Source organism: Megalobrama amblycephala, unplaced genomic scaffold, assembly GCF_018812025.1.
Source record: "Megalobrama amblycephala isolate DHTTF-2021 unplaced genomic scaffold, ASM1881202v1 scaffold573, whole genome shotgun sequence".
NCBI lineage: Eukaryota > Metazoa > Chordata > Actinopteri > Cypriniformes > Xenocyprididae > Megalobrama > Megalobrama amblycephala.
Window position 1 is genome coordinate 1 of NW_025953482.1, and position 17,607 is coordinate 17,607.

The 17,607-nt window shown below is 36.5% G+C and overlaps 1 protein-coding gene across 1 annotated transcript; it reads left to right on the plus strand.

Annotated features, from left to right (window-relative positions):
* The first annotated feature begins 2,016 nt into the window (after positions 1-2,016).
* LOC125262056 (gastrula zinc finger protein XlCGF57.1-like) lies at positions 2,017-5,656 on the plus strand. Its single transcript, XM_048180613.1, has 2 exons — positions 2,017-2,353; positions 3,908-5,656. The coding sequence occupies exons 1-2, from the start codon at positions 2,269-2,271 to the stop codon at positions 5,578-5,580; spliced, it is 1,758 nt and encodes a 585-aa protein (XP_048036570.1). The 5' UTR covers positions 2,017-2,268; the 3' UTR covers positions 5,581-5,656.
* The last annotated feature ends 11,951 nt before the right edge of the window (positions 5,657-17,607 follow it).

Genomic DNA, 17,607 nt, shown 5'->3' on the forward strand with positions numbered 1-17,607 from the left:
CAAATAAAATGGTGCTCTGTACACTCTGTAAAACCGAAATGGCAAAACACAACAGCACAACTTCAGTGCAGGAGCATCTGAAAAGAAAGAAAGCGTCCCAGGGACTCTCTTACCTCAAAATGACCTCAAAGTATTTGGACTATTAAAGTGAAATTTTACATAGCACTAGAATACGGTTTTCAGTCTCATATTTTGAAGTTAACACGGCTAGGCTTATACAGCATTCAGTTTTTTTTTACGAGCTGCCATGGGTGCGAGGCTGCAAGATGCGTGGCTCAAACGTACTCTGTGCAACTGGTTACAAAGCATTTAACACTGTTGTTGGTTCTTTAAAACATCTAATGGATGAACGCACACCTCAAATGGACTCATTTATTTAATTATGCACTGTCAATCATGGTAAAACTTTATGGTTTGTCATATCTGACAGTGTCGCTATAGTTACTTAGATGGTTAATTAAAATGCAGCTGTCACTCCAGCTGTCTGATCATAGCTGAATGAACATGTTCAAGTAGCTACTTTAATCTCCTGACTCAACAAAACATTTCCGGATTCACACTTATAAGCAGTTGATGCTGTAAATCCCAAAAGGTGACTGAACAAAGTAAAACGAAATAAATACCTAAAGTAAAACAAAGTAAATACCTTTACTAACTAGGCCTACATTGCATAAACCTTTTTGTGATAACATCATTAGGTAAAAGTTCATACATAGATTAGTTACAGTTATTATTTAATGGTAATTTATTGTTAAATTAACCAAACAAAAAAAAAAAAATCAATAGATTAACCAGGATGGAAAAAATAATTTTAAGAATAATCGATTGAAAAAACAATCATTTTTTTATTCCAGCCATAGTTGTGATGATTTTAATGCTAACAGTTTTTTGGAAATGTCTTATGTTAAGGAAAAACTTGAACAAAATATTGGTTTACATTGCAGACATTTTTATGCTGGAATTGTATTTTTTATATGGCTGCCCCCTAATAGTCGACTAAATGTTAATCAAAGAGAAGAAGCTTAGTCGACCAAAAATATATTAGTCAGTTAGTCGCGGGAAAAAGAGTTTGAAGATGAGTTTATTAATAATTAAAATGACCTTGTATTTTTCCCCGACACATTCATAATCATTACTTTTGTCAGTGTTTTGTGGCAAGCTTTATGAGTGCGATTGAGCGCTGAATAGGCTATATATTATGCTTATTTATTAAAGGCTCATTATGGTTAGTATCCACCCCCCAGCATATAATTAAATTAATATACTGTATATGTCAGATTTGTCGACTAATGGCTTAAATGACAACGACTAGTTGACCAGAAAAATCTCGTCATGGGCATCCCTAATTTTTTCAATAGTATACTGCGGTTTTACATGCATTTTAACCCCAGAGGTTACATGTGAAAGAAACCTTAGAACTGTACTGTAATTTTTTTCCCTCAGTGCAGATAACTTGATATTAGGTGTAGAAACCTACATTTGTGAGTGACTTAAGATGTTATGTCTACAGTACTGTGTGTCACTGTACATTTTATAAGATGCTATTTTGTTTGTTATAATTATTTAGTTAATTTGTGGTCTACATTTCAACTTATTTTTGCTATGTCATATAGGTTACATTAAGTGTTGAGTTATATCCAGAATTTTACACTGGAATTATTATTCCTTTTGTCATTCTTAATACTCAGATTTAAATTGTTGCATTGAGTTTCACTTTAAATTTCATTTTCAATGGTTCTGACCAATCAAAAATGCTGCTAAAAGCTCTGTTTGAGAAAAAGTAAAAATAAAAAGTAGTAGCATTGCATAACTGATTCATGTTGTGGTCTATGTATGTTTTCCTTTAGGAAAGTAGAATATTTGTTTCACAATTTAAGCATAATGTTTAGATGGTTAGGTTAAGCAAAGGGCATCCAAACAAATGCAGCATTATTAACAGTTGTTTAAAAAGGAGAAAAGATGGTATCTGATTAGTATCGATGTGGACAAATACTCAAGTTTGCAGTATTGTTATCGGTATCGGACATAAAAAAATTGAATAAAGCCATCCCTACTAATTAGGCCATTTAAGGGCATTAAAGTCATTTGAAAATGAAATCTCTGACCCCCTTCCCATTGCACTCACTAAACTAAGGAACTGATTGAGACACACACTGATTGGGATTTATTTTTCTTTCTGTTAATTATTCTCATCTTAAACAGGACAGAGTGTCCAAAACTCCTGAACACGTGAAGCAGCTGAGATCCACGTGACATACTGTTAAAAAGATGGCATTTATTAAAGAGGAGAGTGAAGACATGAAGATTGAAGAAGTATTCAGCCTGAAACAAGAAGATACTGAGGAACAAACAGGTTGGTTTCATTCTCAAAGCTGAACTCTTAGCTGAATCTCTTATTTCCTTATTAAAATGTCAACCTCTACAGAAATTAATGACATTTTTGAAGAATGTCACGAGTGTTTTAATTAGGCATCTATGAGACTAATTATGAAATCAGAGTTGGAAAAAAAAATGACTTCATATTTTACATATATTTAAGGATAAAATCTTTTTCCAAAATAAGTTTTCTACATCTAACCTTTAACCTTATTTTTTTTAAGGGTTTCGTCATTTATAACTGACATTGTCCTATTAGGGTAAATTATTTTTGGCAAATTATCTGAAACTTCACACACATTCAAAGGCATTTTCATTATCTGAAAAGTAGTGAAAAGGTCTCAGTGTTTCAAAAAACATTAAAAAGCTTCTGCTACTATATTTTATTTGGAAGTAACGTGAAAATGTCAAAAACTTTTCACAAATTCAGATCCAACTTCACTGCCTGGAAAATAGTGCAACATCTTAGTGTTTCAAAAACATTAAAACAATCTTTAACCTTGCTTCTTTCTTGGAAGTTCAAATGATTGTAGAACAAGTGAAACAAAGACTCTTCTTTTTCTGTGTAGCCCACACACTCAACATGTAGCTTGATCTTGACCCGTTTAGTCATCATTTTTGGAGCATCCCTGCTTGTCGGTATAGTAATGTACCAAAATGCCTGACTTCCACAGCAATCTATAGCTATGTATGTTTCCATCACCCTCTTTTTATGTGTATTTTGAAGTATCACATCAGAAACAAGTGCTGGAAATGGCCAGTTAAAAAAAAAAAAAAAAGTGAATGAGTTAGTTGATCGGCGGTCTCTATAAAGGCCGATCTTATAAACCAATCTCATGCTGACAACGCATAAAGACGCACGCATGACGTGAGAGGTTTGGCATGGAACGTCACCATCTCAATCTCTGTCCAGCGCAGGTAAAATAATTATGATGCTAAAGGTGAGGTACAATTCACATTTCTTTTTAAAATAACTTACAAAGTAAGTCCCAAACCTGTAAGACCTGTTCATTTTCGGAAAACAAATGTAGATGTTTTTTGATGAAATCCGAGGGTTTCTGAAGCACACATAGGCAGCAATGTTATTGCACCCTTTGAGGTCCAGAAAGGTTGTAAAAACAATGTTAAAATAGTCAACGTGTCTACAGTGTAATAACCTTAATGTTATGAAGTGGCAAGAATACTTTTTGTGTGCAAAACCAAAACAAAAATAACTTTATTTAACAATTTGAACGGTTGTTAAACCGATGTCTTTCTGAACTTTTGAAGCATCAAAGTGGTAGTTGTGTAGCTGTCAATGAAGGGACAGAAAGCTGTCAGATTTAATCAAAAACATCTTGTTCTTGATCTTCATTTGATCTTCAGGTGGGTGAAGTGATATTCTTGGTGGGCTGGAGGTGTTCCGTTAACTAGGTGCCTTATCGTTTGGGAACTAGAAATGTTGTTGGTTTTAATGCTTTAAATGTGTAAATGTCTTTTGCTGTGCCATTATACAGGAGGTTAACTTGTATTTGTCTTTTTTCTGCCGTAGACCTGAGGCCATTGAAAGAGGAGAGTGAAGTACTGAATGAAATGAAAAATCATGATTTCATAACTGAAGAAATATCTTTTAGTGGCTCACAGACTGAAAAGTCTCAAAAAAGAGCTCAAAAGACAGGAGCTAGCAGTTTTTTCACCTGCTTTCAGTGTGGAAAGAGTTTCAGTCAACATGAAAACCTTAAAGTCCACATGAGACTTCACAATGGAGAAAAGCCTTTCACATGCCAACAGTGTGGAAAAAGTTTCACTGAAAAAGGAAACCTTAATGTTCACATGCGAATTCACACTGGTGAGAAGCCTTTTACCTGCCAACATTGTGGAAAGAGTTTCACTCAAAATGGAGCCCTTAAAAGCCACATGAGAACTCATACCGGAGAGAAGCCTTTCACCTGCAAACTGTGTGGAAAGAGTTTCACAACAGATATAAACTTTAGGTATCACATGAACATTCACACTGGAGAGAAGCCGTTCACATGTAATCATTGTGGAAAGAGTTTTGCACGTAAAATTAGCCTTAATAACCACATGAGAGTTCACTCAAGAGAGAACAGTTTTATATGTCATCGGTGTGGAATGAGTTTCCCTAACATAAAACGTCTTAATAGGCACGTAATAATTCACTCTGGTGAGAAGCCTTTCAAATGCCAGCTGTGTGAAAGGAGCTTCCGATTCAATAAATACCTGAAGACTCACATGAGAATGCACACCGGAGAGAAGCCTTTCACATGTGATCACTGTGGAAAGAGTTTCAGTCATAAAGTAAGCCTCAAGACTCACATGAGAATTCACACTGGAGAGAAGCCTTACACATGTGATCAGTGTGGAATGAATTTTACATATAAAGAATCATTTGATTCCCACATGAGAGTTCACACTGGAGAGAGCCCTTACACCTGCAAACTGTGTGGGAAGAGCTTCTCACAAAAAGGAAATCTTAAGTATCACATTAGAATTCACACTGGAGAGAAGCCTTTCACATGTGATCAGTGTGGAAAGAGTTTCAGACATAAAGTAACCCTTAATAACCACGTAAGAATTCATTCAAGAGAGAACCTATTTATATGTCATCAGTGTGGACAGAATTTCACAGACAGGAATGAGCTTAAGAGGCACGTAAGCACTCATATTGGAGAGAAGCCTTTCATGTGTCATCACTGTGGAAAGAGTTTCACACTTAAAGGAAACCTCAAGACTCACATGAGAGTTCACTCTAGAGAGAAGCCTTTCACCTGCCCTCAGTGTGGAAAGAGTTTCAGATTTAAAGGAAATCTTGACACTCACATGAGACTTCACACTGGGGAGAAGCCTTTTACATGTCTTCAGTGTGGAAGGAGTTTCACATATCAAAGAGACCTGAATTGTCATTTGCAAAGTCATTCTGGAAAGAAATTGCAGTGTTCTGAGTGTGACAAGAGGTTTAGAAAAAGGAGCAATTTTAAAAATCACCTGCTGCTTCATTCTGGAAGAAGGCTATTTAATTGTGATCAGTGTAATAAAAAATTTCTTTTGCCATCACACTTAGAGATACACCTGAAAAGTCATACATATGTGAGACGCTATTTGTGTTCTTTGTGTGGAAAGAGTTTTAAATGGCTCAGCAGTTTAAAATGGCACCAGAAAATACGTATCTGTGTAAAATTAAGGCTACGTTCAAACCGCAGCTGAATGTGGGCCAAATCTGATTTTTCTATCAAACATATTTGGTAAGGCTGTTCACGTGACATTTTAAATTTGGCCCATATCAGATTTCATCTGAGGTCTGTTCTTAGTACCTCACTTAATACATCTAAGATGATTTGACAGATGCTAGATCTTCTAATCGTGATAACTGATCTCTGGCTAATTTGGTTCTTCAAATGAATTTGTGGAATTTATTAAAATATCAGGATTAAGTTGTCTGAGATTCTTGTGTTCCTTAAAATGGGCAGATGAATCGATACTCGAAACCACGATCAGAAATGCAGCGATTGGCTGGTGGCAAGACATCAACGTAATGACATCATATAATTAGAAAAGACACCTCATGAAAAACTCAACGAATTTCTGGACCTTTATAATGAAACAGCCAAGTGAATAAAATGACATTACAACATGCATGTTATAACAGATAAATGAAATGTGCCCTTTTTTTTTTTTTTTTTACGTGATTCCCAAATATATTTAGATTTGTAGTCATTACATTTTTATTTCAAAGTTGTAATTCGAAATTCATTTAATTTTTTCTTTGAAGCAGATTTGTTATGTGACAGCTTTAATTAAAGATTTAATTAAAAATTAAAGTCAACATCAAGTTATCTGCATCTCCTGTGCTGCATCAAGCCATTTCCGTAATAGCGTCACCATTCAAATTAATGCATGGCTCAGAATAACTGTACAGCTTGTGTGTAAGACTCCAGTACAATTGTAAAGCAATTATTCCATCACAAATAAATCTTTCAATGAGTAAAACTGATTGTGTCTATAGTATTTTAGACTACACAACATTATAATATTATTTTCAAATTAATTTGTAAATTATTATCATTTTAAATTATTGTCCCTATATAAGTACACTTGAAATAAATTTGCAGTGGCTGAGACAGATTTTAAGTATCAATTCCACTTCAGATGCAATGAAATCTAATCCTTTTTACATGAAATAAGCCTGCTCACGAGCAGGTTTAAGCTTACGGACCTGTTGCTATGACAGCATGTCCAGGATGAGCGTTGAAGAACCGAACAATCCAGGATCATGCCAAATCGTCAACAATCAAATCCAGCTAACCGAGTTAGCGATATACGAAGAACGGGCCCCTGATCAGGTGCTCCAGCAAAACTTGAGAGTGTCTTTTTTGTGTCCTTTAGTTCTTTATCCTTTGCCTCAAATATGGACCCTTTTCACTGACTTTGATGATCACTATACATTTATATCACTATACTTTATATTTTATTACGTTTGCATCCAAATACAAAAAACAGTTAACGCTGCCGCGAGGGTGTTTCTAATACAGCAGCAATGGAAGTGATGGTAAAATTTACATATTTCTCCCTTCTGACTGCAGTTATCAATCTTCTTTTTGAAAGTTGTGAAAACACTATTGTGGAGTTTTTCTTTTGCTATTTGAGCAAATGGGAACACAAAAAATATATTCAATGTAGTCTCTCATTCACCGCTATATGACGACTTCCGCTTTTTAGAAACCCGGAAATGTGAAAAGGGTCGATTTGATTAATACGGTGGAATCATAATATTAGATAAATGAACTTTTGTCTTACTGTGTAATAACACAATGTAAAGCTTATAAATAAAATATTGCACTGCATTATTTGATTGATCTTTAGTGAGAGAATGCACAGGTAAACATGTTGTTAAACAGGACATGAATGTGGCCAGTGTTTGGCTACGGGTGTCTCATTGCTAGTCCTGTCTGTCTGTCTAGTGTGCATATGATGGACACTTTACTATCCCATGAGGCCACGGGCGAGGATTTGTGAATAGCGGTGAAGCAACGCAACTAATGCTGTAGGTCACGTGATAAGGGCAACATGGCAAATGTAGTACACCCAGATTACATTAATATTACACACATTCATATTAGAAGATACTTTTTAAGCAGTTGTGAAGTAATTACTTGTTAAGAATAAGTATAGACTCAAGAGAGTATGCAATTTTGGATGCAGCCATAGAACACATAGGGCCCTGGGGCAAGCCCAAGGGCCCCCTTCATAGTAACCTGTTTTCTACCACAGGAATAATTAGTATTTTAAAAAAAAATCAAACCTCCATCACTCAGCAATCCAGTGAGTATATATTTAGTATTCCATTATAATATGAAGTATGAATATATAGTATATATTCCAGGCTACAACGCATTAAAAGCATAAATGCATTAACACCTGATGTGAGGTCAAAGCAAACAGGTTTCCAGAAACAGCAACAACTTTTGCGCATACAACTGCCTTAGGGAGTTTACTTTTAATAGTTTCATTATTAGGTCTTCTTTCTGGCCCTAGAAAAGGAGGATCATTAAGGCTGGACTGGGCATAAAATTTTGCGGTAACACTTTAGAATAATTGTCCGTTGTTAACAGGTAACTATGCAGGAAGTAGGGCTGTTCAACGATAACCGTGGTTATCGTGTACAAAATAAGAGTCTGTGTTTACGTAATATATGTGTTTGTTTTGTGTATAATTATTATGTATTTATAAATACACACACATACATGTATATATTTAAGAAATATAAGCATGTATGTATAAATATATAAAATATTTATATTTTTATATATTTAAATTATATATAAATGTAAATATTTCTATAGAAATATAAGATATTTTTCTTAAATATATACATGTACGTGTGTATATTTATATATACATAATAATTATACACAAAACAAACACACATATATTACATAAACACAGACTCTTATTTTGTACACTATAACCACGGTTATCGTTGAACAGCCCTAGCAGGAAGTAATAGGTAGTACTACATTAACACTGAACTTAATACTATTAACTAATATGGAAGCAAGATTAACTAAGCAGTAAGTAACAGCAAATTTACCACAAAGATAGTTCCTTATTAGGTATTCGATAATTACTAAATAAATATATTCTCATTGAGAACTACTTGTTAACTATGACCAATTAATAAAGAATAACTGATTAATTACTAATCACAAAAGTAACATGCCCTGAAAAGTGAACAATTGTCCTTTTTTTTACTCTTAACATGGTCATAACATTTCAGAAGCTTGTGACTTAAATGGGTTCAATGTGGAAACTAATTATTATTATATCCCCCAAAATATGTTAGCTACAGGTTAGTTTGTACGTGTTGTTTATTTAAAACTTAAACATAGAATAATACTAATGAAAATTTGATTAAAATTTTAAACAATTAGGAAGTGATGCTGACATGCTCATGATTGGAAATAGTTCACTATTATGAGCTCTGTTCAGTGTCAGTTAAATATGTCTCCAACTCCAAAAGACCTACGTTTAAGTAACAGTAGCCTGGGGAGGACTTCTCTTCAGGATATGAATATAAACATTGATGTTCTCTTGTCACAAACAATTTGTGTCCTTAATGAAGACATTGGCTGCATTTGTGTTGCATTTAGCACATAACCACATCTTCCAGATTACAATGTTTGTTATCATTAGTGGCTCACAGAAAGGTATGGCTGTACAGTATGTTTCAGATATAAAATTAAATTTAAACATATATTACTTGTGAAATCCACGTAAACACCTCACTAATTAGTAATTACTCAAGCGTTACCTTGTCATCCCGCAGGAACTACTAGTGATCTAGACCATTATTTTAAAGTGAAAATATGTTAACCCTTCACAAATGTATCACCCCGCAGGAACTGTGCAACATAAAACAACTGCAGTGATTGGATCTAACGTTTTTTTTTTTTTTAATTATAAGCACTGAAACATTTCCATAGGATCATAAAAGAAAATAGTGCATTATGCAAATAATGCACAACTGGGTGTGCAAGAATAAAGCACTGTGCAAAATATGATGTCTGAACATTCTAAATTAAATTAAATTTGGCACAATGATGAAACCTAGCCATAAACTAAGCAAAATTCTGTATTTTGGAATGAAACAACAATAATGCATTCAACAAACTGTGAAGAGAAACTGAGCCAAACATGGTGGCTAAATTTAACATAAAAAAAAAAAACCTTCAACACAATTAGATTTTGAGGATAAACTGAGAATGTACATTAAAAATGTACACACAGCCATTGGTAACAAGTTATTTATTCTTTTGTGGAATGTCTATAAGCTCTCCATTTCTCTTTTTTCCCTCAATGGCAGTGCACACTGTTTCCTTTGTACACAACTACCGGCAATGGTCTGCAAAGTCGGACAGCTTTTGCCCTTTTTGAAAGGCAGCACATAATTTATTGTACGCTGTGATGTCACAGGCTTCCAATTCAGCAATGGCAGACATATCAACAATCGTCTTCCTATCCACACTGCATATTTGGTATGCCTCTGTTTTGGTTGCTCCTTTTGACAGGTACTTCAGGACCTTTTTGTATCTTCCTATGACTTGCTCTGGTAAAAATACTGACAAAGAACAAAATTTCTAGATTATAGTACATCATTAATAAAAAAAAATATGTCACTCAATGCCTTTTTATAATACTAAAAGCCATATCATAATTTTGTAGATATTCTCAAAGCATATGGGAGACTCTACATGGGATATCTATCTAATCTGAGCATTTCTGTCTATCTATCCATCTATCTATCTATCTAGACCTTACATGGGAGTAGCACCACAGCCATGCATATTTGAGGGCTTGGGAGTATAATAATATATAACAGTATAATATAATACTATAAAAATTATTAAAATATACTGTTAATTTACTTTTGCACTACACTATAAAATGTTTTAAATTGAGCCAATGTCCTATTGGTCACATATTTTCATGTTATCAATATTTACAGGAATTTCAAATACTTGAATTTTTGGAATGGAAGTGAAGCAAGCTGTCACAGAGACGAACTCCGTGATTCCCTCCTCTGGCCATCAGAGGGCACTTTCACCAGAATACTGACACACAGACACAAACACATACACTACATTTCCCATCAGCCCTGTACTTTGGCACTGATCACCACACCCAGCTGCAGCTCATTATCTGGACTATTTAAGCTGCTCTCAGCCTTGCACTCATTGTGAGGTCTTGTATTACTACGGTTTGCATTTCTGAGCGTACTTTATTGTGTTTGCCTACCTGTTGTTGACCCTGTTTGATCCCCGTTCACGATTCTCCGCTGCCTGCCCTTTGGACTCTTTGCTTTGTATCTGACCTGTGATTGATATCTGCCTGCGCTGACCCACCGCCTGTATTACAACCACGATTCTGTCTGTTCTCTGCTGTGCCCGTCTACTGTTGTTTGACCATTGCCTGTCTAACTACGAACACTGTTTAATAAAGCCTGCTTATGGATCCCACTTTGTGTGACGACTTGTTACAGAAGACCTCAACACTACTAGATCCAGCGGCTTTTTCTTATCTGTGTGCAACGATGTCAGCCCAGGCCAGCCAACTCGCTGCCCATCAACACCAGCTCAACCGACTCACCTCCCTCACGAAGAACTGGTGAAGGCACTTCAAAATCTCCATACAACCACTCCCACAGCGTCTCCAACACCTGTTGCATCCGCCATTACCCACGCGGCAGAAACGACACCGCAAGTTAACCCCCGACTATCGCTTCCTGAGAGATTTTACGGCTATCCAACGAAATGTAAGGGGTTTATTCTACAATGCTCACTCTTTGTCAACCAACAACCCACGTTATATTCCACTGAGGCTGGGAAGATCGCTTTCGTCTGTTCATTATTCACCGGTAAAGCATTGGAGTGGATTACTGCTGTATGGAGAGAAGATGCTCCGCCTTCCCCTCTTTCGAGTCCTTCATGTGGAGATTCCGCGAGGTTTTCGACCATCCCAGCGAGGGTAAAGGGGCAGGCGACCGTTTGCTTGAGCTCACCCAGGGGAGAAGAACGGCCGCAGAGTATGCCCTCACATTCCGCACACTTGATGCTCAGAAGACATGGGTGAGTGACACACTGAAAGTACTGTTTCGGAGGGGTTTGTCCCAGGAATTACAAGCTGAACTGGCCTGTCGTGATGAGGGAAGGGATCTAGACCAATTCAATGAGCTTGCCATACAGATTGATAACCTCATTAGATCTAGAAAACCCAGCCACCAAAGTACTGCTCGCACTCCCTCATACGCTGTTGCAGATGAGACTGAACCCATGCAAGTCGATTCATACCACCTGTCAACAGATGAAAAGAACCGACGGCTTGCTCAGCGTCTCTGTCTATACTGTGGACAGCCCGGTCACCTGAGAAATTTTTGCCCATCACGTCCCAGTCCTGAGAATCAAAGACCGGTGAGTGTCATTACTCAGACTAGAAGTTGAGTTGTCTCTTTTGGTCTTCTTGCTTCCTTTTCTGTACTTTTTTCTTTTCTGCTAGTACATGGTCCTCATCAGAAGAATCTGTGATCACTGTGCAGGTAAACCACTGCTCACTGACGACTGCTAGAGAATGTGGTGCTTAGCGTCATTGATAGTGCATTTGCCTCACGCGCAAACAGCAATAGGGCCGGGGTTCGAAGACCAACTTGGAGCAGGGTGGTTAGGAATGGAGTGTGAGTTTTGGAAGCAATGAAAAGAGGGGTGGGTTTGTTTGGGTTGATTTCAAATATCAACAATGTCCAACAGCATAGTTCAAATTCTACTTACAGCACCTTTAATATTTTTCAAATTCTTCAAGGTGTATGTAAACATTTAACCAACAACATCTGTAGTTATTTCATATAAAATGCCACTGTTTTGTTTATTTTTTTTAGATACTTAGCAACAGGAGATTCATACAAAACAATTTACCTGAACTATCTTCTTGGAAAATTCACTGTAGCCACAATAATCCTGGAGGTGTGTGACATAATTTGGAAAAAAACTGTAGCCTCAGTACATGTCCATTCCAAATACAGATGATTGGATGAATATTACACATGGATTTCAGGAGAAGTGGCAGTTCCCAAACTGAATTGGAGCTCTGGATGGTGAGCTCCTGAACGCTTGCAAAAGGAGGAAGTGGCGCGGCAGCACTTTCCACACGTTTTTATACTAAGACTTTCTTCCTGAAGAAAACACTGCACTTGTTATTAAAGAAAGAAAAAAAGTAAAAAATAATAATGCTATTAACCAGTATGTTTTCTAATTAAACCAGTTTAAGCCCCGCTTAAAACTACTTACCTCAAGCTCCATTTGCAAAGTTGGCATGCTAAGTTGGCCTCTATTCCCTAGCCATGACCATGTCCATATTCTCATCCTCCTCTTTTTTTCAGCGCACATAAAAACCACAATCGCCAAAATGCAATTCACCTTGATCTATTTGTTTACCACTAGTGCACACTGATGTTTTATTCTTCTAAACTTGTGAGATGTCATCATCATACAGTCTACATAGATTTAAAGGTGCCCTAGAACCCTTTTTCACAAGATGTAATATAAGTCTAAGGTGTCCCCTGAATGTGTCTGTGAAGTTTTCAGCTCAAAATTCCCCATAGAGTTTTTATTATTATAGGCATAATTAAAAATGCGCCGATTCTGTGCGTGTCCCCTTTAAATGCTTGTGCTCCCCACCCTCTCCGAGCTCGCGACTGCCTTAAACAGCATAAACAAAGTTCACACAGCTAATATAACCCTCAAAATGGATCTTTACAAAGTGTTTGTCTTGCAGCATATCAGATCATGTAAGTATGGTATTTATTTGGATGTTTACATTTGATTCTTAATGAGTTTGATAGTATGCTGCAGCTAACGGGGCTAAAGCTAACATTACACACTGTTGGAGAGATTTATAAAGAATGAAGATGCATGATCATGGATCATGTCAGTTATTATTGCTCCATCTGCCATTTTTCGCTATTATCCTTGCTTGCTTATTTGCATAAAGTCTGTTGATTCAGCTGTGCTGCTCCAGACGTTAATACTGGCTTGTCTAATGCCTTGAACATGGGCTGGCATATGCAAAACTTGGGGGTGTACATATTAATGATCCTGACTGTTGCGACACTGTCAGTCTTATGTTGAGATTCGCCTGTTCTTCAGTGGTCTTTTGCATAAATCAAATTTACATAAGAAGGAGGAAACAATGGTGTTTGAGACTCACTGTATGTCATTTTCATGTACAGAACTATAATTATTTAACTATGCCGAGGTAAATTCAATTTTCAATTCTAGGGCACCTTTAATAGAAGTTACAAGTTTATTAGAGCCATGTTGTACAGTGTGATTTGTAATGATCTTATAGGATCACTGCAATGCACAGTCTGTACCACATAACACTCATTATTGGAGTCAGGTGGTAATTACTCTGCAGGGAGGGAGAGAGAGAGAGAGAGAGAGAGAGAGAGAAAAAGCAAGAGAGAGAGCACAGTTGGGCACCATAACAAACCCTTTACAGCTCTGGACGTAACATTGTGTTTACTGTCTGTGAAACTCCTTCCACACTGTTACAAGTTGCACCTAATACAGTTCTCTCAAGTGATAATCAAGGGTTACTTTACATTTTAAACTTTTTCCACATTGATCACATCACATTAGAATAGATTCACTTCATTGTGAATTCATGTGTGACTTTCTTTTCGTGAGAAGCTCTTCCCACACAGTTTGCAGGTGTAAGGACTTTATCAAAGGTGAGTTCTTATGTGGCGATGAAGCGTTCTTTTAAGCATAAAACTCTTTCCACATTGAGGACAGATGTAAGGCTTCTCACCAGTGTGAATTCTCATGTGAGTCTTAAGACTTTCTTTTCGTGAGAAGCTTTTCCCACACAGTTTACAGGTGTAAGGGCTTTCTCTAGTGTGAGTTCTCATGTGTGCATTAAGGGTTCCTTTATGCGTAAAACTCTTTCCACACTGATCACATGTGTAAGGCTTCTCTCCAGTGTGAATTCTCATGTGAGTCTTACAACTTTGTTTTCGTGAGAAGCTCTTCCCACATAGTTTGCAGGTGAAAGGGCTCTCTCCAGTATGACTTCTCACATGTGTATTAAGGGTTCCTTTATGTGTAAAACTCTTTCCACACTGACCACATGTGTATGGCTTCTCTCCAGTGTGAATTCTCATGTGAATCTTAAAAATTATTTTTCTTGAGAAGCTCTTTCCGCACAGTTTGCAGGTGTAAGGACTCTCTCCAGTGTGGCTTCTCATATGGGTTTTAAGGGTTCCTTTATGTGTAAAAATGTTTCCACACTGTTGGCAGCTGAAAGGCTTCTCTCCAGTGTGAACTCTCTTGTGGACATTAAGGTTTCCTTTTTGGGTGAAACGTTTTCCACACTGTTGACAGGAGAAATAACTTCTAGTTCCTTTCCTTTGAGTTTTTTTTTGTGAGGAAGTCTTTTCAGTCTGTGAGCAACTAAAAGATTTTTCTCTAGTTATTAAATTATGTTTCTCACACTGATTTTTCTCTTGCATTTCATTATGTTCTTTACTCTCTTTTTTCAGTGCCATCAGGTCTAGAGAAAAAAGATACAAATAAAAGTTAACCCCAGTTTAATAGCACAAAGTAACAGACATCAAAACATGTACACATTTAAAGCACCAAAACCAACATAAAGCATCAAATCTAACATGTATGCTAGAAATGTATCAAATCATTCTGCTCTAGACGCATGTTAAAACGGATGTTAATCATGAAGTCCACTGGAAAATACATTATTGCTGTGGAAATTTTAAAATAATTTGTCTATAAACGATGAAACAACATTAGAGCACAGTGCAAAATATTCCTTCTAGCTGTGAAGATGCGATCTTTATTGAAGAAGTGTGCTGAATTAGCTAGGAATGTCCTGTATTTTGTAGAAATTAACAGAAGTCCCCCCAACAACACCCACACCTGGTTTACTATCAAAGCTAGTTAGTGTATCTCAAATTATACACTTAACAAATGATTTGATGATCATGATTTGAGCTCTAAGGAAAAAAGTGCAATGTATAATTTGTTTGATTGTTAATACTTGTAAAGAGCAGTTAGAAAAAGTATGGGCGAGGGAGACATTTAAAAAAATTTAACATTTGATAACTCAGAAATCAAGAATAAGTATGTTACTCTTTCCCCACCACTGACATGATTTTCTGTCATTTATGACACAATGCTTCCCTGCCAGTGACGGAATTTTCCGGCAATCCATGTTTTCACTGTCATATGGTAGGGGGTGCTATTACACATAGTACAGAATCCAAATCCAAAAACAAGTGAAGAAGCAGAAGAAACAAGGAATCATCAAACATTCATCAAACATTCAACAATATAAAACAAAACTGCCTAACATTACTGAATGAAATGTCAAACCCATTAAGAGGTACAGAACTGTGCAAACTCTGGGGGTGTTGATGGATGTGAACTGCTCCATCTATGTTTCAATTATCATTCTGAATCAGATCCGGACATAGTCTTTGACAAAAACACAATTTACTCAGCTTTTTGTTCAAAATTATGAATTATAAAAACTCAATTATGAAACTTGCCACATGCAATTGTTTATAAAAGAAGAATACATAAAGCTAGATTTTTTTGTTGTTGTTGTTTAAAAGCAGAGGCTCTGTTCTTTCAATTGATATATTGTATGTTAATATTCATACAACAACAACAACAAAAATTCTGGGGGGTGCATGAATTTGTGAAAATTATCAAAAGCTGCTGGGAACTTGATGGGAAATCAGTTAAAAATACAGATAATTTAATCAGAGTATACTTGATTTTTTCCTCTTTTTATCATAAAATCCTCCTTAAGCAGAAAAATAAAACTAGAACGCCTACCACAACACTTTAATTTGCATTGCTTTGTTTCTCAGAGGAAGCGTTCAAGTTACTTGACCAAAGAAGACACTAGCAAGCCTAACATGAATGAGCAGGTTAGCACATCTGATCCTGGACAAGGGTCATTGCATCCTCCATTCAAACAAGCAAATCTTGAACTTGAACACAGCACATTCCAGAGTACAGTTAACAAAATAATACTTGAAATTGAAATTTATGATGTTCAACCACTCATTGGTTGAGTAGCCTTCATTCAAAAAACACGTGGTGGGAATCAGTGAAGGCAAAATAGTCATGTGAAGAAAGACATAAGTCCAGCAGTTTGCAGTTATGAAATATTGCTTGAGAATGTAACAAATGTCTGCATGACAGAACATAACAGACATTTCTTTGTGATGACATGCCACTGGATTGAGGAGGAAACTATGGAGAAGAAGTCTGCACCATTGGCCAACATACTTTTGATGTCCTTGCTGAAAAATCTGATTTACATGCAAACTTACAATGTAGGCCTGAAACAACACGTCGAAATACATTGATTTGTGCATTGCACTGTTTACATTTATCCCTAGTCACGTTTTGCACAAAACAAGCTTTTTATGAGTGTGACAAATGCATTTGTAGTGAGATTTGTGTTCAAGGGAGGAGGAGGTGGGAATTGGTGAATGTTTAACAAATTTTAATTATAAAATAAACAAAACAAACATAAAAGCCCCTAACAGACAACTGCCACACACATAAACAAAACATAGCATAAATCCAGGCCTGGTCCTCTCCTCTCTCCTTCTTCACTGTTGTCGCTCCTTCTTTTATGCTTCCAAAGCTCCTCCGTGAGATACAAGGCCGGTGTGGCACTGAAAGATTCTATGTTTAAAGTGCTGGTCTCAGCATTGAAGGAATGTTGACAGAAGGTCTTTTGTCCTCTGTTGAAGCTGTATTCTATACTATAACATCTATTTGTCTTTATGTACTGGAACAACTTTCATGTAAGGTATGAGGTCCCTGGACCTAATGGGGAGACAGGGAATGGTCCCTGCTTTTTGTATTGCAAGTGTGGAAGGGGGTCTTCTTGGATCCCTGAAAGGCATGGGTACTTGGCCGGAAGTTGACCATATTTAGACTTGTTTTTCTATATGTATCACATTCCTATACCATGAGCTGATATGATGTACTCTCACTCTCTCTCTCTCTCTCTCTCATTGGTTAAATCCATACTACACCCCTTGTACTCTTTCTATATAATCTCAGACCCAGCTAAATAAAGATGAGACTTTTTTAATCTCCCTCAGCTGAGTGATTGTTCATTGAATTGTTAATTAAGAGGACT